At 40.9% G+C, this 26,679-nt stretch overlaps 1 protein-coding gene across 6 annotated transcripts in view; it reads left to right on the top strand.

The window, feature by feature from the left end:
* SSH2 (slingshot protein phosphatase 2) overlaps positions 1–26,679 on the top strand; it is a 252,552-nt gene that overhangs the window by 218,535 nt on the left and 7,338 nt on the right. For all 6 annotated transcript variants that reach the window (XM_047708143.1, XM_047708142.1, XM_047708140.1 and 3 more), the window contains 4 exons: positions 7,908–7,954; positions 12,106–12,252; positions 15,506–15,706; positions 23,250–24,084. In XM_047708143.1, the coding sequence (XP_047564099.1) occupies positions 7,908–7,954; positions 12,106–12,252; positions 15,506–15,706; positions 23,250–24,084 (1,230 nt within the window). The remainder of the gene's footprint in view (positions 1–7,907; positions 7,955–12,105; positions 12,253–15,505; positions 15,707–23,249; positions 24,085–26,679) is intronic.

Genomic DNA, 26,679 nt, shown 5'->3' with positions numbered 1-26,679 from the left:
ACCACACCCCTCAAAAACTACCTTCTTTCTTCCTCCTGAAATGATATAATTTAGAACATATAGAGAAATTTTAGTGGTACTCTTAGCAGAAAAAACAGTCCGCTTCTCCCCAGATTAGTCTCTAATCAACTACAAATTAATTTGAGTATTTGTACCAGTATATTCATCCTAATATTTCATAATTGTTGGCATAGTCTTCTTTCTTGGCTTTTTTACTTATTACAAAAATAATTCATGTTCATTAGAGAAAGCTTAGACAATTTAATTTTTTTAGTGAGCTACATGAGGTCCATTCCTTTCTATTTATTTTTTGATTGAAGCATAATTAACATACAATGTTATATTAGTTCCAGGTGTGCAATGTAACGATTCAACAATTTTATACATTACTCAGTGCTCATCACAGTAAGTGTAGTCACCATCTGTCACCATACAATGTTATCACAACATTATTGACTATATTCCCTATCCTGTACGCTTCCATCTCTGTAATTTATTAATTTTATGGACTGGAAGCTTATAACTCTTAATCCCCCCCACCCAGCTTTCCTCTGGCAGCCACCAATTTGTTCTCTGTATAGAGTCAGATTTTACTTGTTGATTTTTTATATTTCACCTATAAGTGAAATGATATGGTATTTTTCTTTCTCTGACCTATTTCACTTAGCATGATTCTTGGCATGTTCTTCTGTGTTGGGTTATTTATTACAAAAATAATTCATGTTCATTGTAGAAAGCTTAGTTTCAAAAGACGGTAACATTTAATCGTCAGCAAAAGAGATAAACAGTGATACCTTTTGTTATATAATATGCCAGTCTTACTTTTTTAACATGTGCCTCTATATTTTTGAAAAAGGGAAATCCTACTCTGCTTCAGATATAATTCTCTTTTTTAGAGAATGGATATGTTCTTTCCATTGTGAATATTTTTCTTATTTGGGAAAAACTTGCAAACTGGAGAATTCTGAAATTTAACTCTTATCCAACAAAGTGAGTGCATGAACACTTTTTCATCAATGGCTTCCCCCTTTGTTTGCACCAGCATATCCTATATCCAAACCCCTATCTCTTCCCTCTGTGAGTCTGTGCTCTGCTGGCTTTCCTAGCAATTGACACGGAAAAAGAGGTCTTATTCAAGCTACAAGCAGTGGTGTTAATTTTCTGCAAAGTCATTTCATCTTGTGTGTAGCTGCCATGCCTGGAGTGCAAGCAGATTGTGTGAAGGGAGGCAGCAGGATTTTTCCCTTCCTTTAGAAGAATGCTCAGCTCTGCAGTGCAGTGCACAGAGATGTTTATTTTAAAAGGTGTCCAGCTGGTATGGAGAAGAAAAGTATAAAGCATAGTTTCAAGAAAATCCGCAGCAAGAAGAGAGGAATGATTGGTTGGAAGCCAGGGTATTTCCAGAAGAAGTTCTTCCACACCCTTGAGAGTGTACCACTTCTCTGAGCTGGAAGCCTTTGCCCAACCAAGTCTCAATATCAACAGTTCTCCTGGAGGTTGTCCAGTTTGGCTAAGAAAAAGCCAAATGTGAACAGAGACCCTTTGCTGAAAGGCAGGCAGCTTTCTTAGTTGAACAAGGGAAACACGGGAATATTGGACACAGCCAGTAATTTTGTTCATGAATAAAAACGAGTGGATTTTTATTGCTGATGGTCATCTTTTTTAATATTTTTACATTACAGAATAATATTTCCTTTTCAAAGAAAAATTAAGCCTCAAATTGGTAGTTACTTCTGCAGGTGCAGAGAAATGAAGGATATGTGAATAGATGAGACTTAAATCAAATGGGCTGTTTTAATTATTCATGATTTTGGTCCATCAGCTGGAGATGTGTAGCATGAACTTTTCTCAGAAGGAAAAATGAACAGAAAAAAACTCTTATTCCTGGTTGCCTTCATAATGTGACTCACAGTATTGCGGCTGTAGGTATGGTAAGTTGAAAAAGATTTGGACAAGGCACCAGCCCTTGGAGATTATATCAGGTTATATTGATCCTAGCAGAACCTGAATACAGTCCTCCTTATTTGCTATGAATGTGCTCTCTTCTCTTTTGCTTGGAGCATTTGGACCCTCACAAGGCTATTTCTAAGGATAGTATTTGAAAAGAAATTAGTCATTGGGGGTGCCTAACTGGCTCTGTCAGTGGAGCATGCGACTCTTCATCTCAGGGTCATGAGTTCAAGCTCCACATTGGGCATGGAGCCTACTTAAAAAATTTTAAAAAGAAAGAAAGAAATTAGTCACTTGGGCCTCTGGGCTATGGCACAGTGTAGGGGAACCAGAGTGAAAGATGGAAATGAACTTACTTAAAAATGTATTATAGTCCCAGGATTTCATTTTACACTTTAGTAAGATTTGAATGTGCTTTGCATAATTATATAGAACATAGTGAAAAACCCCATGGAATTGTGTCATTGTAAGCCTGAGAAGCATGGAGAGGGGGGAAAAAAAAGAGTCTTTGGAGGGCTCCAGGGGGCTAATATGCATAGTATTTATATTGAGGGGAAAAAAGTAATTACACCATGTTGACTGCAGTTCTTCCTTTCAGGTTGAACCCAAGCACAGTCCCAAGTCATGTTATATGGACTTCACTGAGTCAGTAGCCAAAGCTTTTCTTTTATTTTGTTTCTGGATATGTGCCATTTCAGATTGTCAGGTTGAATTTTCTCTGGACAGGTAGATGAAAACCATGAACTTTTCCCATCATGTAAGGGTTATTTCCATCTAGCTGGACAAAGTTCCACAGAGGATTTAGACTTCTAAATTAAGAGGTGGAGTGGTCACATTTCCCTGGCTACGATTTAGCCTCTCAACCCTTATTGCTTGGCTTCTGTCTCCTTGAAGTTCTTTACAGTTCTTACCTCTTTCTTTGGTGTGGCAGCTTGTTTTCAAAGGTTAATAAGCACAGAGTCTTCAGAACCTCCCTATTTTTTTGAAAGCAACTCAGCTGAGCTCTCAGGTCTGTAGAAAAGATCAGTTGCCCATCAGTTACTGTCCTTTTCCTGAATGGAACTTCACAGCATCCTTGATGTATATCTCTCAGTTCAACAGCCCAATTAAATAACGTATCACTTGTCTTGTGATGATAATGCTTACATAACATTTACAGTTTTCAGAGTGCTTCATTTGCTGATCTTATTTGATCATTCATTCAATAAACATTTGTTGACTCTTTTTTTATGCCAGGTGTGAGGCTAGATACTTGTCCAATCTGATCTGTTTCTATAAGGAGAGAGTAATGAACCATATCAGATATTCATGGAATGCCAGGGGATAAGCCATGGAAGACCCCCGGAGTAGATAATTAGAAGTGGTCATTAGTAACACTAGCAAGAGTGATGAGGGCAGAAATCACAGTGCTGTAAGTTGAAACATATGGGAAATGAGAAATCAGAGGAAGTAATAGATTTTATTTCTATGAATATTAGGAAGGGAAGGGAAGAAATGTCTAGAAAGAATGTCTAGAAGAGAATTCAGGATAGAAAGAAGGTTTTTGTACTTTAATATGGGAGAAACTGGATTTTTTTTTTTTTTTTGGTCAGGGGTTGGGGGTTGGGATGGGGACTTATAAACAAACTTATTTCTCATAGTTCTGTAGGCTAAAATCTGAGATCAGGGTGCCTGCATGGTCAGGTGAGGACCATATTCTGGGTCATAGACTTCTTTGTATTCTCACATGGCTGAAAGGATCAGGAAAACTTCCTATTTGTGATTTGAGAAGGTACCCATTTAGGTATATAGGACTAGGGTGGGAGGAGTATCCATTTTACAGGTAAGGAGAGCAAAGACGGAGAGGTTAGCAATTTGCCCGGTGCCCCACAGCAGTGTGGGAAGTTGGGATTTGAACCTGAGTCTTCTAATGCTAAATTCCATTTAATGCATAATTCTAAAATAGATAAATTCCTACTTTTAAATGTTTGCCTTTTCAAAAGAGATGAACAGATAGTCCAAAGATAGAAAATGGACCTGAGGGGCGCCTGGGTGGCTCAGTTGTTAATCGTCTGCCTTCGGCTCAGGTCGTGATCCCGGGGTCCTGGGATGGAGCCCTGCATCGGGCTCCCTGCTCAGCAGAAGGCCTGCTTCTCCCTCTCCCACTCCTCCTGCTTGTGTTCCCTCTCTCACTGTCAAATAATTTGTCTCTCTGTCAAATAAATAAATATTTTTTTAAGTGGAAAAAAAAATGGACCTAAAGCAATGAAAAGTTGTTAACTTTTACTTTTAAGAGAAATGCAAATTGAAATTACACTGACATACATTTCATACCTATCAGATTGGCAAAAATTCAGAAGCTTAACCACACATTTTGTTGGCAAAGCTGTGGGGAAAGTGACACTTTCATACATTGTTGGTGGGAATGCAGAATTGTTTCAGCCTATATGGAGGGGAATTTAGCAATGTCTAACAAAACTATGCATTGGCCCTTCACCCAGCAACCTCACTTCCACAAACATGAAACAACATTCATAGGAGACTAATTGAATAAACTATTCTATCACTATCCAATGAAGTGTTATATAAGTGTAAGAAAGAATAGGGAAGATCTCTGTGAACTGTGATAATGGAATGGTTCCGAGGACAATTGTAAAGTGAAGCAAGTTAAGAACAAAAGTATGTGTAGTATACTACTTTTATGTAAGAAGTGGTAATAAGGATATATTTGTTGTTGTTATTGTTGTTGTTTTCAAAACAGACATAGATAGAATAAGCCAGAAACTAATGAAAATGGTTACCCTTGGAGATTAAAGAGATTGAAGTGAACTGAGTGAGACTTCAAGTTTACTTTTTAATAAACTTTTGACTTTCAATCTTATGAAAGTTTTGCATATTCAAAATCAGATGGAAAAAACACACCTTAAAGTTGAATGCAAACAGGAGCAAGTGAACCCAAATGTGTAGCAAATGGATAACTTCACAGAAGGAAATTAATTTGGGGTACCTGGGTGGCTCAGTAGGTTAAGCGTCTTGATTTCACCACAGGTCATAATTTCTCGGTCCTGGGTCCTCCGCGTGGGGCTCCCTGCTCAAGTGAGGAGTCTGCTCCTCTCTCTCCGTCTGTGCTGTCTCTCGCTCTCACCCTCTCTCAAGTAAATAAATAAAATCTTTTTTAAAAATTATTTTAAAAATAGGGGCACCTGGGTGGCTCAGTGGGTTGGGCCGCTGCCTTCAGCTCAGGTCATGATCCCAGGTCCTGGGTTCGAGCCCCACATCGGGCTTTCTGCTCAGCAGGGAGCCTGCTTCCTCCTCTCTCTCTGCCTGCCTCTCTGCTTACTTGTGGTTTCTCTTTGTCAAGTAAATAAATAAAATCTTTTAAAAAAAAAATTATTTTAAAAATAAAATAATTACTTTAAAAAGAAGGAAATTAATTCAAATAAGTTTTGAGCATAATATTCTGAATGAACCTCTTCATAGGAAGAGAAAAGAACTGCAAAGAAAATTTGAACTTGATAGATTTGTATTTGATTATGATATTGGTGTAGTAATGTTGAAGTTATTTTGTAAATAGAGTTAATGAGTTGTTGGAAACCAAGGTTATCACTGTGAAATAGATAAAAATGATGACAAAGGGGCAAGAAAGAAAGGGAGAACCTTGTGGTGTTAACTTTGAATTGGAGGTACCTGTGTAAATTCAATTTTTTTAAAAGATTTTATTCATTTATTTGAGAGAGAGCATGAGCAAGGAGAAGGTCAGAGGGAAAAGCAGACTCCCTGTGGAGCTAAGAGCCCAATGCGGGACTCAATCCCGGGACTCCGGAATCATGACGGGAGCTGAAGGCAGTTGCTTAACCAACCAGCCACCTGGGTGCCCTCAATTTTTTTTTTTTTTTTTTTTTTTCAGGAGGCTCCACACCTAGTGTGGAGCCCAAGGCGGTAGGGGGGTGCTCAAACTCATGACCCTGAGGTCAAGAACTGAGCTGAGACTAAGAATTGGGTGCTCAACTGACTGAGCCACCTGGTACTTCTGTAAATTCAATATTTTTTTAAAAATATTTCCTGGGGAGCCTGGGTGGCTCAGTGGGTTAAGCCGCTGCCTTCAGCTCAGGTCATGATCTCAAGGTCCTGGGATGGAGTCCTGCATCGGGCTCTCGGCTCAGCAGGGAGCCTGCTTCCCTCTCTCTCTCTCTGCCTCCATCTACTTGTGACCTCTCTCTGTCAAATAAATAAATAAAATTAATAAATAAATAAATAAAAAATATTTCCTGATCTGTCCACTGAAATTTGGAAGCAGTAACACCCAATATTTATGGGCATATCTAATTAATGTCCAGGTTTTTATTGCAAAATATCATTCTTTGCTAAAAGAAACCAGGGCTCCTTGGAGAAATCACTAATTCCACTCACGAAGTAAATCTGGAACAATTTCTTATGCCAGAAAGCAAGGAAATACTCTGAAACTAGCAGGGTCATATCAAAAAGAGCTTGCCTGCTTGAAGAGAATTCCCACTGATCAAATTCAGGACAATTTGAGTGTCAGGAAAAAAAAAAATGGTGATGGATTGTATAACATTTTAAATATAAAAAGAATTCAAGAACTCGTAGTGGCATTCAGAGTGGAAGGAATGACTAGGTGAAACTCTCTTTTACAAAGAAGAATGCCAGCTCCCATGCAGAAGGAATAATAGAATTAGAAAACCACCATTTTGTCAATGTCCAGTAAGATAGATTTTTTGGACAAGGTCAGCAGTTAATGCTAAAACCATAAGGTAAAAGATTTTTGTGAAACAGGATATTCACCTGACTTTAAAGATTACTAATACCTAAAGATTACTAATTAATTGTAAAGAAACCTTTACAGTACAGTAGTGGGATGTGGCAGATACAAAGGTACCTACCGGGGCGCCTGGGTGGCTCAGTGGGTTAAGCCGCTGCCTTCGGCTCAGGTCATGATCTCAGAGTCCTGGGATCGAGCCCCGCATCGGGCTCTCTGCTCAGCAGGGAGCCTGCTTCCTCCTCTCTCTCTGCCTGCCTCTCTGCCTGCTTGTGATCTCTCTGTCAAATAAATAAATAAAATCTTTAAAAAAAAAAAAAGTACCTACCAAGAATTCAGGTTCAACCTGGCAAACAAGGAGACAAACGGACGTTATGTGCCTCAAGATTTGATGCCATAGGAAATACACAATACCAGCGTTGTATTATTCTCGACAAGAATTTTGATCTGAATCTAATTATCAGGAAGCAAATCAGACAAATCCAGATTGTGAGGAGTTCTCCAAGATTACAAACCTGTAGTCTACAAAAATGTCAATATCATGAAAACCAAAGTAAAGTTGGAGTACAACTGTCTAAGACTAGACTGAATGAGAAAGAGACATGGTGGGGGTGCGCCTGGGTGGCTCAGTGGGTTAAAGCCTCTGCCTTCAGCTCAGGTCATGGTCCCAGGGTCCTGGGATCGAGCCCCGCATTGGGCTCTTGGCTCAGCAGGGAGCCTGCTTCCCCCTCTCTCTGCCTGCCTCTCTGCCTACTTGTAATCTCTGTCTGTCAAATAAATAAATAAAATCTTTAAAAAAAAAAAAAAGAAAGGAAGAAAGAGACATGGCAACTAAATGCAAAGTATGATTCTTTTTTTTTTTTTTTTTTTTTTTTAGATTTTTATTTGTTTATTTGAGAGAGAGCGCATAATCTGGGGGAGACACCTTTCCAGCATGTGATCTTGAGCAGAAATTATTTGAATTATATGAGGGCTGGTTTTCTGATCTGTAAAAATGAAGCTTACTTTTTTGCCCTATCATTTGTGAAAATTAAATGCGGTCATGTATAAAGTACTGGACCTATAGAAGGGAACCATGATAGATGTTGTTGGTTCTGCTTCTTCCCTTATAGGACTCCTTTTCGAGTATTGTATTTTGTTCATTTGCTAATACTCCCTAACCTTGTTTTCCGTTGTTGTTGTTGTTGTTGTTGTTGCACAGGGCTCAGAATGGAATGCCTCTAATCTAGAGGATTTACAGAACCGAGGGTAAGCACACATAGCAATTGCTTTTATCCCCTTGATATAAATCACTGTTCTTTTTTCCTTTTTCCTGTCAAATAGGTGTCCATGAGTAACTTTAAGCCTAAGAGTTGCTTCCATTTGATTCTAATCAGGTGTAATCTAATAAAAAGTTAAGTGGGCATTCTCCCACTCTTTCATCCTCCCCCACACACATCTCCCAGAAAGAGCACTGTTTCAGAGGAAAGGCTTTCCAAAATAAATGTGCATGCCTTTCCTGCTCTTTAAAACAAATGTAGTTATTGGTTGCTTTTGTTTGTTTTTAGAACAATTTAAGGTGCACAGTAAAATTGAGCAGAAGGTACAGAGATTTCCCATATGCCTCTGCCCCCACGCATGCATAGCCTCCTCTATTATCAGCATCCCTGCCAGAGTGGTGCATTTGTTAGAACTAATGACCCTACACTGATACGCATGTCGTAATCATGCAAAGTCCATATTTACATTACAGTTCACTGTCGGTATTGTACATTCTGTGGCTTTGGACAAATGTGTAGTATCATGCATCCATCATTATGGTATCATACAGAGTATTTTCACTGTCTTAAAAATCCTGTGTTCTGCCCATTTATTCCCACCCCCACCCCCTGGCAACCGCTGATCTTTTTACTGCCTCCACAGTTTTGCCTTTGGTTCCTATTTCCTTGTAAGAGTACACAGATCTGCATATGTCGGGTTCACAGTTATTCCCTCAACATTTACTGACCATCTTCTGTGGGCCAGGTTCAGTGCTAGATACTAGGGATCCAAAGAAAAATAAGACTCAAGTCTGCATCCTTTTTTAGTAAGGTGCTTGAAATCTAAGTAGGTTATAAATGTAAAATGGACAAGCTTCTGAAATTGAACAAGAATACCTACTTTGTATTAAGAAATGTGCCCCGAAGCAGCATGGTTATTGAGTTTGATTGTAGCTGTTGAGAACACCATCAACGTTCAGCAAGCAAAAAGCTGCCATTCCTCTTCCCTTTTGACTTCTTAGCTAATGCCTAAATTTTTCATTGAACTTGGCCATGCTAACTCTTAGTTGTGCCCAGCGATAAGACCTACTGACACCCAGAAGTAGGGAATGGCTAATTCCTGGCCGCCTGTTTTCCCAGCTATAAGCCAGCCTTCTGGTTATCTTTAGCGTAATTAGTTGCATACTCCCTACTTTTCCTTCGAAAGAAAGGTATGTCATAATTGCTAAAATGAACCTGGAACAAGACTTAAGCCAGAGACTTATACAAAGAGTTCTTGGGGTAGAGAGAAGTGGGGAGTGAAGCTGGTTACTTAATTTAAGATATGAAAATAAATAGAACTTGGAAACTTTAAATTGATTAGGATTGAGTCTAGAGTTCTTGAAAATAGAGAGTGTATCTTGGTTTTACGTAAAACATATATCTACTTAGCTCAAAGCTTTATACCAAGAGGGTACTCAGTAAATGTGAAGGGACAATAGAAAAACTGACAGTGACTTGCCAGAAACTAGCATGTAGATACAGTGTTTAACATGAAATCTGAGCTTTGATATAGCCAGTGCTTGCCAAATGTATTGAAATTACATTGTGCATATATACACTTTGACTTATAACACACACACACACCCCCACTGGAGATGATACCTGTTCATCTCATTTACTATTTATAATGCTAAATTATAAAACACAGAGGTATTTGTCTTAAAAGACAGTATAGGTAGATGGTCAGACATCTACTTAGATCTTGTTTCATAAATTCATTGGTTCTTAAAATCTTGTGGATTAAGAATTACAGTTATAAAACATGTATACTGCCCCTTTTGGATTTAGGGGATGATTTTGGGATTTTCAGGTCTAATTTTGGCAATAAGGCCATTTTCACCCAGTCTACTAACCAGAACCCCAAGTAAAGTGCCACTCCATATAGAGATGTCAAAGAAGTTTCGAGGCGTGCTAATTTTTTTTAATTTTATTTTATTTTTTCAGTGTTCCAAGATTCATTGTTTATGCACCACCCCCAAAGCCCCATGCAATATGTGCCCTCCTTAATGCCCACCACCAGGCTCACCCATCCCCTAACCCCTCTCCCCTCCAAAACCCTCAGTTTGTTTCTCAGAGCCCACAGTCTCTCCTGGTTCGTCTCCCCATCTGATTTCCCCCAACTCACTTCTCCTCCTTCTTCCAATGTCCTCCGTGTCATTCCTTATGTTCCACAAATAAGAGAAACCCTATGATAATTGACTCTCTCTGCTTGACTTATTTCACTTGGTATAATCTCCTCCAGTCCCATCCATGTTGATACAAAAGTTGGGTATTCATCCTTTCTGATGGAGGCATGATACTCCATTGTATATATGGACCATATCTTCTTTATCCATTCAAAGGAGTGCTAATTTCAATTGGTAGTGACTGCCTTGGGGTTATGTAATGAATAGGATTGGGAAGCCTTGTTCTATCATAATTCATTAGTGAAGTATGGGATTAGAGGTGGGAAGTTATTCATTTTTATTTTAATTAAGAGAAGTGTGCTTTCCTTTTGACAGTTTCATTGAGATATAATTCACATATAGTTCACCCACTTCAAATGTACACTTTAATGATATTTATTATTTTTAGAGAATTATGCAATAATTAATTAGAACATTTTTTCAGCCAAAAAGAAAATTCTATACCCTTTCAGAGTCACCCCCATTTCCCTTCTGCGACAGCTTCTAGAAACTACTAATCTGCTTCCTGTATCTACAGATTTTCCTATTCCGGACATTTCATTTAAATGGAATCATATAATATGTGCACTTTTAAGAAGAGTTTCTTTTACTTTATATTTTCAAGGTTTATCAGTGTTGTAGCATGTGTTATTACTTCATTCCTTTTTTTTTTAAATTGCCAGATAATGTTATTTTGTTTGGAAATAACACTTTTTATTTATTCATTCATCAGTTGGTGGACATTTGATTTGTTTCCACTTTCTAGCTATTATGATTACTGCTGTGACCATTCATGTACAAATTTGGGGGTAAATTTATTTTTCATTTCTCTTGGGTTTATACCTAGGAGAGGAATATTCTGGGTCATAGAGTTACTCCATGTACTGTTTTCCACAATTGCATGTGCTTGCTTTTTAAATTAAAAAGAAAAAAAAATCCTTTCTAGTAATGGACTTTGATGCAAAGTTAAAACATTCAAATCATGTTTCAGAAAAATTTTGGTCTCTTGACCTTAACCACAAGATGGATCAACTCTGACTCTCCCTTTCTGTAGTCATTTCTCTGACTTCAGAGACTGGGTTTGTAAGATCCCTATGTGTAGTTCCACAAAGGAAGCAGCTTCTGCAGAGCAAAATAAGTGAGTCTGTGTTGTGTTGTTGGAGTAAACTCCAGTGACGTCCAAGTCCACACAGCACTGAGAAAAGATAACCATTTGGCAAATTAAGCCTAAGCATTTACTGAAATTGTACAGTGAGAGAGACAGCAGAAGATATTTGTGATATAGAAAGCCTTCTCTATAAGCCTCTGGGTTATGTGAGAACTCTCAGACACATCTGCTGTGACAGCCAAAACTGCAGCCGAGAGAGTTACGAGAGTTTTAGGTCCAACTTAACTCTGACCCTCCCAGCCCTTGTCTCCTTTGCCTTTCTTATAGTTTACAGAGAGTAACAGAGCAAAATCTAGCATTTAGAAAGAGGAGGGAATATTCCCCTTCCCTCTTTTGTTGTTTTTTGTTTCTTTTGAGGTAGACGTTAATAGTCTGATTTAACACAAATGACTTCCAAAGAATAAATTAAGTTTCTGGTAATTTTATTGACTAAAGAGAAATGGTCAGATCATGGACCTTAGGTTGATTCTTTGAAGTAAAATACAAGGCATATTTTCAAAAGACTATCAAAGATGAGACTGTGTAACATAACTGAGAATGGAATTTAGATATTGAACTTGGTAGACAGCTTTTCTCCCAGTAATTTGTTGGTGCCCAGGTATGTCCTGGATTCTGTTATTATATGGTTTCCGTACCAAATTAGTGTATAGCCTCTTTATTTTTTAGCTTTCTTCAATATTTTAGTATTTAATTTCAACCTAAGGAGTAAACTATAAGTAAGAACAGTGCTGGCATTGGATTTAGCCTGAGTAGTAAAGCACACATTCTCCCTTGGTCCCCTTGCAGGGTGCGGTATATCTTGAATGTCACTCGAGAGATAGATAACTTCTTCCCAGGAGTCTTTGAGTATCATAACATCCGAGTATATGATGAAGAAGCAACAGATCTCCTGGCTTACTGGAATGATACCTACAAATTCATCTCTAAAGCAAAGTGAGTAATGGTCCCACATACATGCTCTGACCCATGTCCCCCCCCCCCCCACCACACACGGCTGGGTCCTGCGAGCTGTAGACAGCTTACTGTCTGTACTCTGGGAGAAGGAATTAAACAAAAAAAGGAGACTGAGGTTCCTTAATCCTGGGGAGAATTTGACCGGTGATTCCATACTCCCTGTAAGTAGATGAATCCCCTGGACGAAGATAATCTATTGACTGTTCGCACTGAGCCTGAGGTGAGGGAGGGCAAATGGAAGATGCTGCAAATGCAGTAGGAGTGAGAGAAGGAAGACGTTCTGAAGGAAGGGCTGAGTTGCCAAAGGGGATGTGGGAAAGCTAGAGAACAGAGATGACTCCAGGTGGGTGGGATACTGAGTCGTCCTTTCTGAAGACTAAAAGGGAAACTTAGCCTTGGAACTCCTTTTTCATTCTTCTCCTTTACCCTTATGGGACACTAAACAGTGAAATTTTCCTCTGGCCCTCCTGTTCATGTCATCTTTAAATTAATTGGTCCTTTTAGTGAAACTAATAGTATTAATTTAATGTTTAATGTTAATTAGTATTAGTATGTCAACGCTGGTTGTTTTTTTTTTAAGTCCCTGGGGATTTCCTTGCCAATCCTATATATTCCTTCAATAGAAGGAACCATAAATGAGCATGTTGGCCACGCTGCCCCTTTGATGGGACCACGTTCAAATCATCCCTGACAGATGAGAAGCACTTCTCATTTTTAAAGTCCTCCTACAGCGGTGATTCCATGTCTTTCTGCAGAACCTCCATAGTCAAGAAGTTCTTCCTCTTAGTTACCCTGAATCCTCCTACACTAGCTTTGAGCCCATACTCTCAGTCCCTAGCTAGCACCTGGAAGAGTGTTTTATATTCTTGAAGCCTATTACTAAATAGTTCTCAGTAATACCACTCATGGCATGCTTACTATGTGCCAGGTACTTTACACTTTATCCTCTCATGTAATATTTTCCAGAACCCAGAGAGACATATACCGTCATCCTTTTGTACAGATGGGGACAGACTATAGAGGTGAGGTTCAGAGAAGTTAGGGAACAAGTGGTGAAGATAGGACTTAAACCTAAGATCGTGTCTTACTTCCGTGTCCATCCGATATTTAGGAATAGTCTAGTTCCTTAAGGAAGGGAGACTGGAAAAGACTGAGCAAGTGGTGAGGATCACATCCAAAGAGGCTAGAGTTCAGGTGAGGCCCCAGTCCCAGTGAAAAGAAAGGCCAGTTTCAGCCCTGAGGTGAGATATGTGAGGCATGCGGGGTACACATGAGCGGGCAGTCGGGCTCTTGCTTGGGCTCATGCGAGTGTAGGTCAGCGTCTGAGAGGGAGCACCTCCTTAAATGGCACCCCAGGCACCTCATGTGTTTCCTCCCGATCAGGGCCCTGAATTCCAGACTCAACCTACAGATGGATGGGTTTAGGATTCCTGAAGGAATACCAGGCTTAATCTAGACAACCTAGCATGGGAAAGGGCCAGAGGGGTTGGGGGGTGCGTGGCTGAAACTGAAGACGAAATTGGATTTTCCGAACTGACTTCAGATCCTTCAATATGTGAGTTAGAAGCCATCCACTGAGAAAGCCCCATTCAAAATGAAGAAATGCTTTTATGGGGGTGGATTTCATAACTGTATGTTTCTTAAAATTGTCCAACTTTGAGCACCTTCCATGCCTGCAGGTATAGACCTGAAATTTGAAGTCAGAGCTTGATGGGGAAATATAGAGCACATGTCTGAACTTATATCTGAGGCATTCTGCCCTGTAGTCTAAATGAAAACCCTGTGGTGCCATAAACAAAACGAAAATGTCCTAGTCATTTGTGATCAGCTAAGCACACAGAGACACAACCTGCACCAACCTAAAGACTCCAGAATTTCGCATCTAAATTATGGGTAGGAAGTTAATCTTACCTTCCTTCTGAGACTATTTTGGTTATTGCAGATCATTCTCTGAATTCCTATCACTTATCTGGCACATAACCTCATTCCTATCATTTTGGCACATAACCTCATGCCTTCCTTGCATTGTACTTAACTCTTTCGTGTGTGTCTGTCTCCAGCAGAAGTGTTATAAGCCTCTGGAAGGAAGCTTGTGTACTGTAATACAGTGAGTGAGTGAATGAGTAGTTTTTCCCTATTAGGCTGATGTACATTTTTTTTTATTTATCAGAATAGCCACATGGGAAGGATTTTTAGCCCAGATACACTAGTAACCATTCTTTTTTCCAGATTTTGAAATATTTCTGCTTCCAGCCGACAGACCTAACAGCAGATCCATAAGTTTATTCATATATTTAGTAAATATTTGAAGGCTTACTTTGTGCCAGACACTGTGTTATTAGCAGAATTAGCATAGCAGGACTGAGTAATGTTCATATCCAAAGTAAGGAGCTCTGGCATCTTGAGACCACACGGTTTTGTTTGTTTTTTTACAGTCACTTTATGGTAACTTTGCTTTCTCTTTCTTCTGCCCCATTAAAACAACAACAGGTAGTGATTCATTCCATCCTCCTCACTGAGAAAGCCACGTGGTGCATCACATGGTCCCATCCAACTCCACGGATTGTCTAGCCAGTCCCTAGACAGAACACGGTGGTGGTGTTGTGAAAAGTGATAGCAAGGGCTACATCTGAGTAAAGAGGAGGGTTAGTTTCATTTGGTTTGTACTCTCCTCCAGGGACAGAACCCTTACTGGAACTTGAACTGGAAGCAACTCAGAACATTTGGATAAAGCAGATGAATCACCGTCACACTTGTAACTCAAGAGTGTGCCAGCCTTAAAACATGCCCCTGCAACTGTAAGGGCACTAGCCTCCAGACACGCAAAATGGGGTCCCGTCTCTAACCTGAAAATTCTCCCCTTCACACTCACTGCAGTTACCATTTTACATTCTAATTATCTCTTTCTCCCCCTGAACCCTACCATTTAGTGAAGATTTACTTTTCTTTGCCTCCCAGTACTTTGCACATTGTCTTACATACAGTGGTTGTCTGGTAAATGTTTGCTGAATGAATTTAAAAGGGTTAATACCAACACTGCATATTGTTTGAGTACACCAGGGTTGCCTACCCTCCCTGCACATTTGACGATAGATATATACAAATACATTAAGGTGGGATGGTTTGAAAGAAAATGGAAGGGCGAGAGGAGACCTGGGAACATTTAGAACCTAACTTTTAAAATGTACTCACTCTTGTGCTTTTTCCTCCTTACCTCAATCCCCCAATGTAGGAAACATGGATCTAAATGCCTTGTGCACTGCAAAATGGGGGTGAGTCGCTCAGCCTCCACTGTGATTGCCTATGCAATGAAGGAATATGGCTGGAATCTGGACCGGGCCTATGACTACGTGAAGGAAAGGCGGACAGTGACCAAGCCCAACCCCAGCTTCATGAGACAACTGGAAGAGTACCAGGGGATCTTGCTGGCAAGGTGAGTCCCTTCAGTGACTTTCTCAGATTTTCTCTGCGTTATGCTCCCTGGGGCAAGATAAAATGTCCTTCCCTGCAGCTAGCTCTCAGCCTAATTTGGATGTGTGATACATTTTGAAAGTTGAAACCTCTGTCAGTCCAGTTTTTTCAAAAATAAGTGCAGGCATTTAAGAATAGTATGGAAGAGCAAGCATTTAAACTAAAGACATTTAAACTAAAAGGTGGAAATACTGTTTTCTTACTTTAATTCTCAAGTAGGTGCTGATTATCAGAAACATTTCCCAACATCTTCTAAAGCCAGACACTGCTGCCTTATCAAAACGGATACTTACTGCTCCCAAAGTAATGCTAAGCATAGATGAAGTTCTTAGAAATTTTTTCAGCCCATTCTTTAAAAGAAAAAAAAATTTTTTTTAAGTACTGGGTGCTGTTTTAGTCATTATTTTTTATCAGTGCTTGGTTTCAGTGAGCCTTCTCCAAAATTTTTGTCATGTGAAAAATCAAATTTGGGCTATGAAGGCACTTCCCGAAAATAACTCTCTTCTTCTTCTTTTAAAAATCTTTTAATCTGGTTATATATGTGTGTATACACACACACACACACACACACACACACACACACATGCATATATATATATATATGCTTTACAGAAATGCAGAAAACACAGAAAGAAAAATCATTTATAAATTCAGTACCCACAGACAGTATTCGACATTATCTTTCATTTTTCTCCAGATCTGACTCTTACCATATATATTGATGGTTATTTTCTCACAAAAGCTATTCTTCAGCCCCCCTCTTCACCCAGTAACTGGTCTTCCATTTTTTTTTTAACTATAGCAATGTATATTGAACAGTTACACTGCAGTTAGCCCTCACTTAACCATCCTTCCCCCCGCCCCCACCCAGCTTTACTGAGATAGAATTGTCATATAACATTGTGTAAATTGATAGTGTCCAGTGTGTTGATTTGATGCATTTATGTATCACAGACGATTATCACCGCAGCATTAACTAATGCTTCCATTCCTTCACATGCTGTTTCTTTTTTCATGATGAAAATATTTAGGATCTCTCTTAGCAACATTCAAGTACATGATATAGTATTATGAACTATAATCTCCATCTTCCATTAGATCCCAGAACTTACTAATCTTATAACTAGAAGTTTATACCCTTTGACCAACGTCTCCCCATTTCCCCCATCCTCTACCCCCTAGTAATCACCACTTTATTCTCTATGTCTCTGAGTATGGCTTTTTTAGTTACACATATAAGTGATACCATTCAGTATTTGTCTTTCTCTGTCTACCCAATGCTAGATCTTGAACATCTTTCTGTATCAATAAGAACTACTCATTTCAGCATAATATAATATAATATAATATAATATAATATAACCTTGGTAATTGGTTATAAAATGAGTAATTAATTGTTTATTATTTTACCTTGGTGGTGGTGAAAGCCACTTTCAACTGCTCTCAAGGAAAGAGATTTGCATATTAAACTGGGTTTAAGGGTCAGTTTCCTGAGATACCAGGTGCTGAAGTTCTGTGGAGTCTAGATTTTGCTTTGATTTTTTTCATGTGTGCATGTTCTAGGTGGTTTTGTTCAGATGAAGGCACGGCTGCCTAGAAGCAGTTGGGGCTGGTGCCAGAGTTTGACTCCAGTGAGTCTTATGACTTGGTCTTGACTCTTGAATCTGGGCTGTGTTTCCCCCGAACAAAATGTTAAATAGCCTTCCAGCCTATCCAGGCAGAGGGACCACCCTCCCACCCCCGAAGTCTGGGGAAAATGTGGCCACAGCATAGCATTATGGTTTCCACTAAAAAAAAAAAAAAAACCCTCCCGTTTACTCAGTACTTGGCATGATTTCATCTGAGCCATTCTTTTAGGAGGCAGGGAGGATACTCACTCAAGTCTCCTGCACTTAAAAAGAATTTAGAGGTCTTTGGGGCCAGATTTTGATGACATTTTTAGATTAGATCAGAAGGTAGGACACTGCAGTTCTTTTTGGCACTAGAAAGAGGCATCTGAGGGTCGGATGAGACATAAATATTGTATGTTTCCAGGCACACACATGACGGATGTTAGGCAGTATCCTCACGTGACCCATTGAGAGCAAGGATACTATGTGTCCTGCCAATTTCAGTATTTATTCTGGAATCTCAGGCTACTGCAAGCTGTTGGGTTGGGTTTTTTTAGAGTATGTGGTTTTTCTTAGATGTTAAAGGAACTTCAGAAAAATCGTAGATGAGGATAAGAAGGGCAGCATAACCCACAAATCACACTGCCTCTTCCTTTCCCTTTTGGTTCTATCCTGCCTTCCTGGGCTTGATTCATGGAGGGAGGAGCAAGCCCTGGGGAATGAGAAAAACCACAGAATTGGAGTCAATAGATCTGGTTTCCATCTCTGGTTCTTCCTCTTGCTGCAACTTTGAGGAGTTACTTCACAGTTCTGATCCTTACCTGACCCCATTTGTAATTTGAAAATCAAGAGCCCTAGGTCACACTGAAACTAGTAATACAGTGTATGTTAACTAAATTGAATTTAAATTTTAAAAAAAAATTTTAAAGAACTCTATGTCACAGGGTTATTTTAAATAAAAATGTGTATAAATAAATGTATACTACAAGGGCACCTGGCTGGCTCAGTCAGAGGAACCTGCATATACCTCTTGATCTTCAGGATTGTAAAAAAAAAACAGTGAACACTGTATACTGGTAAGGGTTATTCTAATGTGGTTCTCATCATCTTCTTTCTCCAGGGTCACCCAGAAACACACACATGCATGTGCCACCTATTCCCTCCTCCTTCCTCCAACCACTGCCTTCCACCACCCACAGGCACACTAACTCCATTAGAAACTAGAATGGGAAGTGGTCCTGGAATTTCCTGTACTGTGATGTTTCCTGGATGTTAACAACTAGAATCTAGTGCTAGGGGTATTGCTTAGGCTGCTTTCAGGTGCAAATAATAGAATACCTCCATTGATCGGGATCTCAGCAAGAAACAGCATACTTGGATTAGGATGATTTGAGGAGGGCTTTACAAAGATGTGGGATTGTAGTAGAATCAAGGAACTTGTATCAGCAAGAGCTGTTCGCTAATAGCTGCGAGGTCCAGAGGGAGCCAGCTCGTAGAGCCTGGAAGGAGATTCCTGGAGAAAGAGGCCCCGTCAGAGAGGAGAAATAACCTTCAGTCAAGGAACGCAGTCAGCCTGAAGTGACCCTGTGGGGAGAAAGCTAGGGGAGTAAGTGGCCTGCCTTTACATTCCTCCCTCCAGACTGTCTCCTCCTGGGGCTCCCATGAAACAGTGAATACCCAAATCAAATCAGGTCTCTGCCAGTTAGGAGAAAGAGTGGGAGTGCCTGCTGTGTATACAATCATTAGGGTCTGCAGTCTCCGATGTTTTCGTTTTAAGAAACAGACTTGTAGGCTATTGCCAAACTAGCTGCCAAGTGGACTGGGCCCAGAAGATTCTTGCCCAGCCCTAGAGCACTACTTCAGGGTCTGCCTGCTCAGAAAAGCAAAAACAGAAAAGCCCCAGACTTCTGGAACTGTCGGAAGCTCTACAGCTTAGGTAACCAGAAGAAAGTCCTTAGAAAAATCCCACTCATTCTGTTTGCAAAGAAATCCATTTCCTGTGGAGGTACTTCAGTCTTGTATGCCAGGAACCATGGGGTGGTTCTCCCAAAAAGATAGAGCCTGATCCTAGCACTCTTTAGCCCCCATGGTTGTCTAGTGGCACTGGGTACTTAACTTGAGGTGGCAGCCCTCTGAGGGTATTAGCTTGGGGCCTTGACGTCTTGGTAGAAGAGGAGTTTACCAAAGTGATACCAGGCCTCTGTAAGTGATTTATGAATTGGTTACAGTCTCTTAATCAGAATGCGAGGCCATGGGCCAAATAGTGACCACCTGTCTGAAATGCAAGGGACTTTTTGCATAGTTCAGTATGTCTTTAAGAGCCCAGGGAAGGCTAATATTTAATATAACCCCTTGGGCCTAAAAAGGAGGTTACCATAAACCCACTGATACTATTCATATCTAATTTTATTTTTTATGTTTTTATAGCTGGGGATGGGGGTGAGATAGGAAGAGGGTGTGTGTGTGTGTTTGTGTGTGTGTGTGTGTGTGTGTGTGTGTTGAAACCTTCCATTGAACTCCCAACAGCCATGTTCGTTATTCTGTTCTCTGATCATGCAGGTATCTGGCAGATTTTTGTTCCATTAGACAAGTTCAGATTTCAGGCATTTGCAAGCTGGACCATGTGTCTGTGATACTAGGTTCCAATGTACAAGGGGCAGAGAAGAAACACTGGGTGGTAGCCAGGGAGAATTCGTGCCACATGTCTTCGTAGATGTCAGTTTTGATTCTTTGCACACCCCTGTCACTAGGGCCAGAGGAGGCAGAGGTGTCTGTTACACTCTCCTGCTTTGCAGGTGGAGACATCCAAGTCTGGTTCACTGGTGCACAGTGGTCAGCCAGCAGGAGGGAACCTGATAATGAATCCGCATCGTAATTGAGAGCACTTAGGGACCATGGACAACACGTAGAAGATGCTCAATTGTTGCTTTTTCTTTCTTCTCCTTTATTCCGGCTGTCTAATGTCCTCTAAGACATAGTAGCGTAAACAGTCTGATTTTACTATACAACTGATACTCCATTTTTAGCAATATTTTCCTCTATGTAACTTTCTCAGACCAAGATGGTGCCTTACCAAGCATGTAACAAGGAGAAAGAAAGCAAATTGGAGGCAAGAGAATGGGATATCATGTGTCATTTAGATTTCTTTCTTGTTCATTTTTGAAGTAAAAGGCCAATATCAGGTCTGAGTTCACTCAAGGGAGGAAAGAACCTGAGACTTCTTTGGATCACCCAGGCCACAAACCAACTCTGAAGTTCTTTTTGGCCACTTGTTTACTTGATGCCTACCTGACATAGGGGGAGGGAGTCAGTTGGATTTAAACATTAACAATTTAAAATAATAAATATGATCCAGTGTCCTACATCCATCCCTGACAGAGCATCAGGCTAAACGGACGCAGGGAAAAGCCGCACTGGAAGGCAGGTTGGTGTCACTGGGTGAAACTGATGGCGTACATGCACCCTGTGACCCACCTTCTCCGCTCCTGTATATGACATCTTTTAGAGACTAGAATATCCACCAAGTGCAAGAATGCCCTTGGCAGTGCTGTTCATCGTAGCCAGACCTGTTCATCAACAGGATGGGTAAATAAACTGTGGTATATTCATCACACTCTGAAATTACAGCTGCACATATTGATGAATCTTTAAAACAGTGTAGGCAAAAGGCAGTTGTAGACGAATATATACATAGAGTATGATTTTATTTATATAAGTTCACAACATGCAAAATGAAACAGCATCTTAAGAACAAAACGATGATGACATTATGAAGAAAGAAGATGATAAACACAAAATTTAGGACAGAGTTTACTAAAACCTCTGATTTAGGAGGAGGGAGAGGGAGAACAGGAAGGGGCACCTGGAGAAGCAGTGCGTCCAAGGCCACGGTAATGAGTGTCTTGATTCTATGGAGGAGCTAGCTGCCTACCCCTCTTCCGGCTGCTCTTGCTGCAAAAACGAAAGAGGCAACAGAATCAGACCTATCTTTAGATTGGGATTTTTCTTTCTCCTTTACAAGTAAGTGTCAGTTTTATTCCGAGCCCTGACCTAATATTTTCTGATGATTATCTCCCCCAGGAAGAGAAGGAAATCCCTGCTGGGCAAAGGAGCTATAATGGCAGCCACTTCCTCTGAAACATACACTGTTGTTACCTGTTAGCATAATTTCGTTCTCATTCCCTCCTAATGGATTAGTGATTTGTAGGCAGTTTTTAAAAAATCATATTTTGGAAGGTTCTTGGGATCATGAAAAGTCCCATTTGCCTCTTGATTGGTAAAAAAAAGCTGTTCTTTTACATTTTTAGAAGGGTGAGAACAACTACCTGAGATGTCTTCCCAGTCCTTTGCATCATAGGAATTGTCCTGCCTTGGGGGCTGAAAGGAGTTGGTGCAGGTCTGAACATCCTCATGATAGGCGAGGGTTAGAAATTGGAGAACACAGCCACGTGTAGGTCAGGAACCAAGAGTATCTAGTTATAAAAGAAACTTTAAAGGGAAGCATGTGGCCTGGGTTGATCACTGGGTATGGTTCAGGCCCCACCTATGCAACTATTCAGTTTGCCCCTCCCCACAGTCACTCTCGTTTGGGATGTGTGATATGTTGTCTCCTCCTAGGGGTGACTGGAGTTCATGCAGCTTGGAACAGGTGAAAACCCTACCTTCCTCCCAGCTATTGATTATAGCTTGTCTTCATAAACAGAATGACCTGTTCCCTACCCGGAAAAGTGCCCTTCTGCCGTGCGGGCCTGAGTCAGAGAGAGCCCCACCCCAACAGCAGACAGACAGGGGGAGCTGAGAGCAGGTGCAGAGTTGAGAACAAACAGGGGTTCACATTAGTGCAGGCGCATGACTCGGCAGAGACTCACAGGCAGGCGTGGCCCTGAGCCTGCGGGAAACTGTTTTGGGCTATTTCCCATTACACTCTGCAGTTAGGTGATTCTTCATCAACTTGTGAGTCGTGGAAACCACACCCCTAAGTGCCACATCTAGGGACCTGTTTCCTGGGTACCTGATCTGACCAGCCACAGGGCCACATTTTTCTTTTTGGCTAGGGCTTTGGGAAATGTGCTCCCTTGTTACATGGTTTGAAATGAAATCTCATCCCATCAGAACTTTTCTCCATGGGCACCTGGGTGGCTCAGTTGGTTAAGCATCTGCCTTCGGCTCAGGTCATGATCTCAGGGTCCTAGGATCAAGGCTTGCATTGGGCTCCCTGCTCAGTGGGGAGCCTGCTTCTTCCTCTCTCCCCTGCTCGTGCTCTATTTCTCACTATCTCTCTCTCTCAAATAAATGAATAAAATCTTTTTTTTTTAAGATTTTATTTATTTATTTGACAGAGAGAGATCACAGCAGACAGAGGCAGGCAGAGAGAGAGAGGAGGACGCAGGCTCCCTGCTGAACAGAGAGCCCGATGCGGGACTCGATCCCAGGATCCTGAGATCATGACCTGAGCTGAAGGCAGTGGGTTGGGCCTCTGTAGGCCTCTCTGCCTACTTGTTATCTCTCTCTCTCTATCCAATAAATAAAATCTTAAAAAAAAAAAAAAAAAGAATCTCTACAATTCACATTCCTACCAGCTGTATATGAGAAGACTTGTTTGACCATGCCATCATCAACACTAGCTGCTAGCAACCATTTTAAGCTCTTATCAGTCTGGTAGGTAGAAAAATCAGATCCCATATTTGTTTTTATTGTTGTTTGCTTTGTTTTTGCTTTTTGCTCTTAGTTAAATTGAGCATCTTTACAAATGTTTATTGCCTACTTTTTGCATTGGGTATTACCAAGCATTTTGCAGGTTAAGATTTAAATTTATCTGGGAGCGGTTTCTTGGGAGGGTGTTGACTGATTTCACAAACCTCAGAGTAAGGCATTTCATGTGTATGTCCTCCACAGCAAACAGCGGCATAACAAGCTCTGGAGATCTCATTCAGATAGCGACCTCTCAGACCACCATGAACCCATCTGCAAACCAGGGCTAGAACTCAACAAGAAGGAGATCACCACCTCAGCAGACCAGATTGCCGAGGTGAAGACCATGGAGAATCACCCACCCATACCTCCCGTCTTTGTGGAACACGTCGTCCCACAAGATGAAAATCAGAAGGGCCTATGTACCAAAGAAAGAATGATCTGCTTGGAGTTTACTTCTAGGGAATTTCATGCTGGACAGATTGAAGATGAATTAAACCTAAATGACATCAATGGATGCTCATCAGGGTGTTGTCTCAATGAATCAAAATTCCCTCTTGACAACTGCCATGCATCCAAAGCCTTAATCCAACCTGGACAGGCCCCAGAAATTGCCAACAAGTTCCCAGACTTAACAGTAGAAGATCTGGAGACAGATGCCCTGAAAGCAGATGTGAACGTGCACTTACTGCCTCTGGAAGAATTAACATCTCGCCTGAAGGACCTTCCCATGTCCCCTGATCCTGAATCACCGAGCCCCCAACCCAGTTGCCAGGCTGAAGTCTCAGATTTCAGTACGGATCGCATTGATTTTTTTAGCGCCCTGGAAAAGTTTGTAGAGCTTTCCCAAGAAACCCGGTCCCGATCTTTTTCCCACTCAAGGATGGAAGAACTGGGTGGAGGAAGGAGTGAGAGCTGTCGACTGTCAGTGATGGAAGTAGCCCCTTCCGAAGGGACAGCTGATGACCAGAGAAGCAGCTCTTTGAGTAATACTCCCCATGCATCTGAAGAATCTTCAATAGATGAGGAACAGTCAAAGGTAAAAACTCTTTATAGTGGTTCTCTAGCTAATGAAGTTCTTTTGGAAGACGAAGTATTTGGGATTCTGCTGTGTTCATTTTATTTTCGAATTCCTAAAGATTTAGGAAGGCAGTATGGGAGAGACTGTGGCTGAGACTTTCCTTGAAAACTTAAGGTTTAAAAATTTTTAAATCCATTGCATTTTGAAGAATTTATCTTTCCAAGCTTTTGGTGTCTTTGGAAGCACTTCTGAGAGGGGATTTGGGGGTGGGGGGCAGATTAGCCAAAACAAATGTCCTGCCTGTACAAGGAGAGGTCCCCTCACTGGACCTCTGTGATTCAAATCCGTTCTTACCAATAATGAAGTGCCTGGGAGTGATACACTGTCTGTGTAAGACCTCTGTCTCTCTGAGGAGATGGGATTTGTTTGGGAAATTCTGTCTTAGAAAATTCAAAGACTAGACATGTGTAAATGGTTGTCAGGGTAGCAACCCATGCTGAGTTCTTGCTATTAATAATGTTTCTGGATTGGTCCTCATCTCAGATCCGTGGTATCCAAGACTTCAGGGATAGTTTTGGGAAATGATTGAGGGCAGACAGACTGAAGATTCTTCTCTGTGGCATATGAGCACTTAGGAGCCATTTCAGACCAGGGAAAGAACTGTGTATCATCAATTCTAAGACTCACTCTTATTCTTATTTTGATATTTCTGAAATCGGGATGCATCAAAACATACCAAAACAATGGTATCTTAGATCAGTATAATATAGTAGTTAGGAAGTAAATGGTGACAGATTTACTTAATGATTTCAGTGTAGGTGACTCCATTTTTGCATTTCCTGTTACTTGTCTGGTTATATTTACCACCTTGTCCATGACTTACCTTTTCTCTCTAACTACCCTAGGGCAGTCATTGCCTCTGCTTCCGTCTTCTCTCCCCAAAGGTTATGTCTTTGCTTCATTTTGACTGGGAAATCAGAATGCTTGGACCAGTGGGTATAGCTCTGACAGAAATAGCTTTTCTGCAAAGTCCCTCATCATATGAGCACTCTCTCCACAACCTATGCACACACTAGGCCCACTGGGCTTCTCTCCCAGTCTTGGCTAGTTTACTTCTGCCTAATGTCCCAGGAGATTTCTCTTAAAGGTGTAACTGACCTTGTCGGTTTGTATTAGCTCTGACTTTCTTTTGAAGGAGAAAGATCAGAACAATTCCTAGGGAAATATTACACTTTGAAGGCTTATAAAAATGTTAAAGTAGGGGCATCTGCGGGGCTCAGTCAGTTAAGTGTCTGCCTTAGGCTCAGGTTATGATCTCAGGGTCCTGGGGGTCCCCGTTCAACAGGGAGTCTGCTTCTCTCTCTCTCCCTCTGCTCCTCCCCTCTGCTCGTACTGTCTCTCAAAATAAATAAATAAAATCTAAATAAGTAAATAATGAATAAAATATTAAAGTAGATTGATGGTTGTCAAATGCCACTTTAAGAAATATCCAAAAGCCATTTTCAGATTTTGAAATTCTTATCTTTTTTTTTTTAACAATAGGACTTTGTTTTATATTGGCTAATTTTCTTTTGCCTCGTCCTGAACGCATCTAGGAATTTGTAACTGGTAGAACACTAATACATCAGAGAGTCACAGTTTCTAAGTTTGCTTAGGCATGTGGCTCCATAAGCCAAGTAAACCTTTCCCAGAAGGAGCCATGTGAAATCTGGAAATCGTGTGATCAGGTACAGAGTGCCCTCAATGCTGGAATGCTACTGCCAAGAGAATGCCAAGAGTGGGAGGGTAAGGATGAAAGCTGGCAGGACAGAGGAGAGAAGAGAGCAGTGAGTCTCCAAATCCGACATCAGATGATAACCTCATTCATCTTGCCCTAACACTGGGCATATTTAAGGTGGTCACTAAGTCCTTGAATGGAACTCTTCCCCTTGAACTTCCCCTTGAACTAGGTTAGAATCAAACTGGGAGTTGATAGGCCAGAGAAGAAAAATCTCATCTACCCCAGTATAGCCCAAGTATACCCCAGTATAGCCCAAATTCTGAAGGCTAATGGTCTTAGGAAAGTAAAGATTGGGGCACCTGGGTGCTCATTCTGTTGGGTGTCTGTGTTCTGCTCAGGTCCTGATCCCAGAGTCCTGAGATCAAGCCCTGCATCCCGCTCCTTGCTCAGTGGGAAGTCTGCTTCTCCCTCTGCCCCTCCCCTTCCCCATCTTCCTGTGTGCACTCTCTCTCTCTCTCTCTCTCAAATAAAATCTTAAATTTAAAAAAAAAAAGGGGAGGGCGTGCCTGGGTGGCTCAGTGGGTTAAAGTCTCTGCCTTCGGCTCAGGTCATGGTCCCAGGGTCCTGGGATCGAGCCCCGCATTGGGCTCTCTGCTCAATGGGGAGCCTGCTTCCTCCCCTCTCTCTCTGCCTGCCTCTCTGCCTACTTGTGATCTCTCTATCAAATAAATAAATAAAATCTTTAAAAAAAAAAAGAGAGAGAGAGAATTATAGGAACCTCCAAGACTATCCGCTATGCATTTTTGGAGCAAGGGTTGGAATTCTGTTTTGAGTAAACAGAACAAAAGTTTAGTAGACAGTGATACAAGCTGTAACAAATTTTGTATGTCTTC

This window comes from Lutra lutra, chromosome 16, assembly GCF_902655055.1.
Source record: "Lutra lutra chromosome 16, mLutLut1.2, whole genome shotgun sequence".
Taxonomy (NCBI): domain Eukaryota; kingdom Metazoa; phylum Chordata; class Mammalia; order Carnivora; family Mustelidae; genus Lutra; species Lutra lutra.
This window is presented reverse-complemented; position numbering and strand designations above follow the sequence as displayed.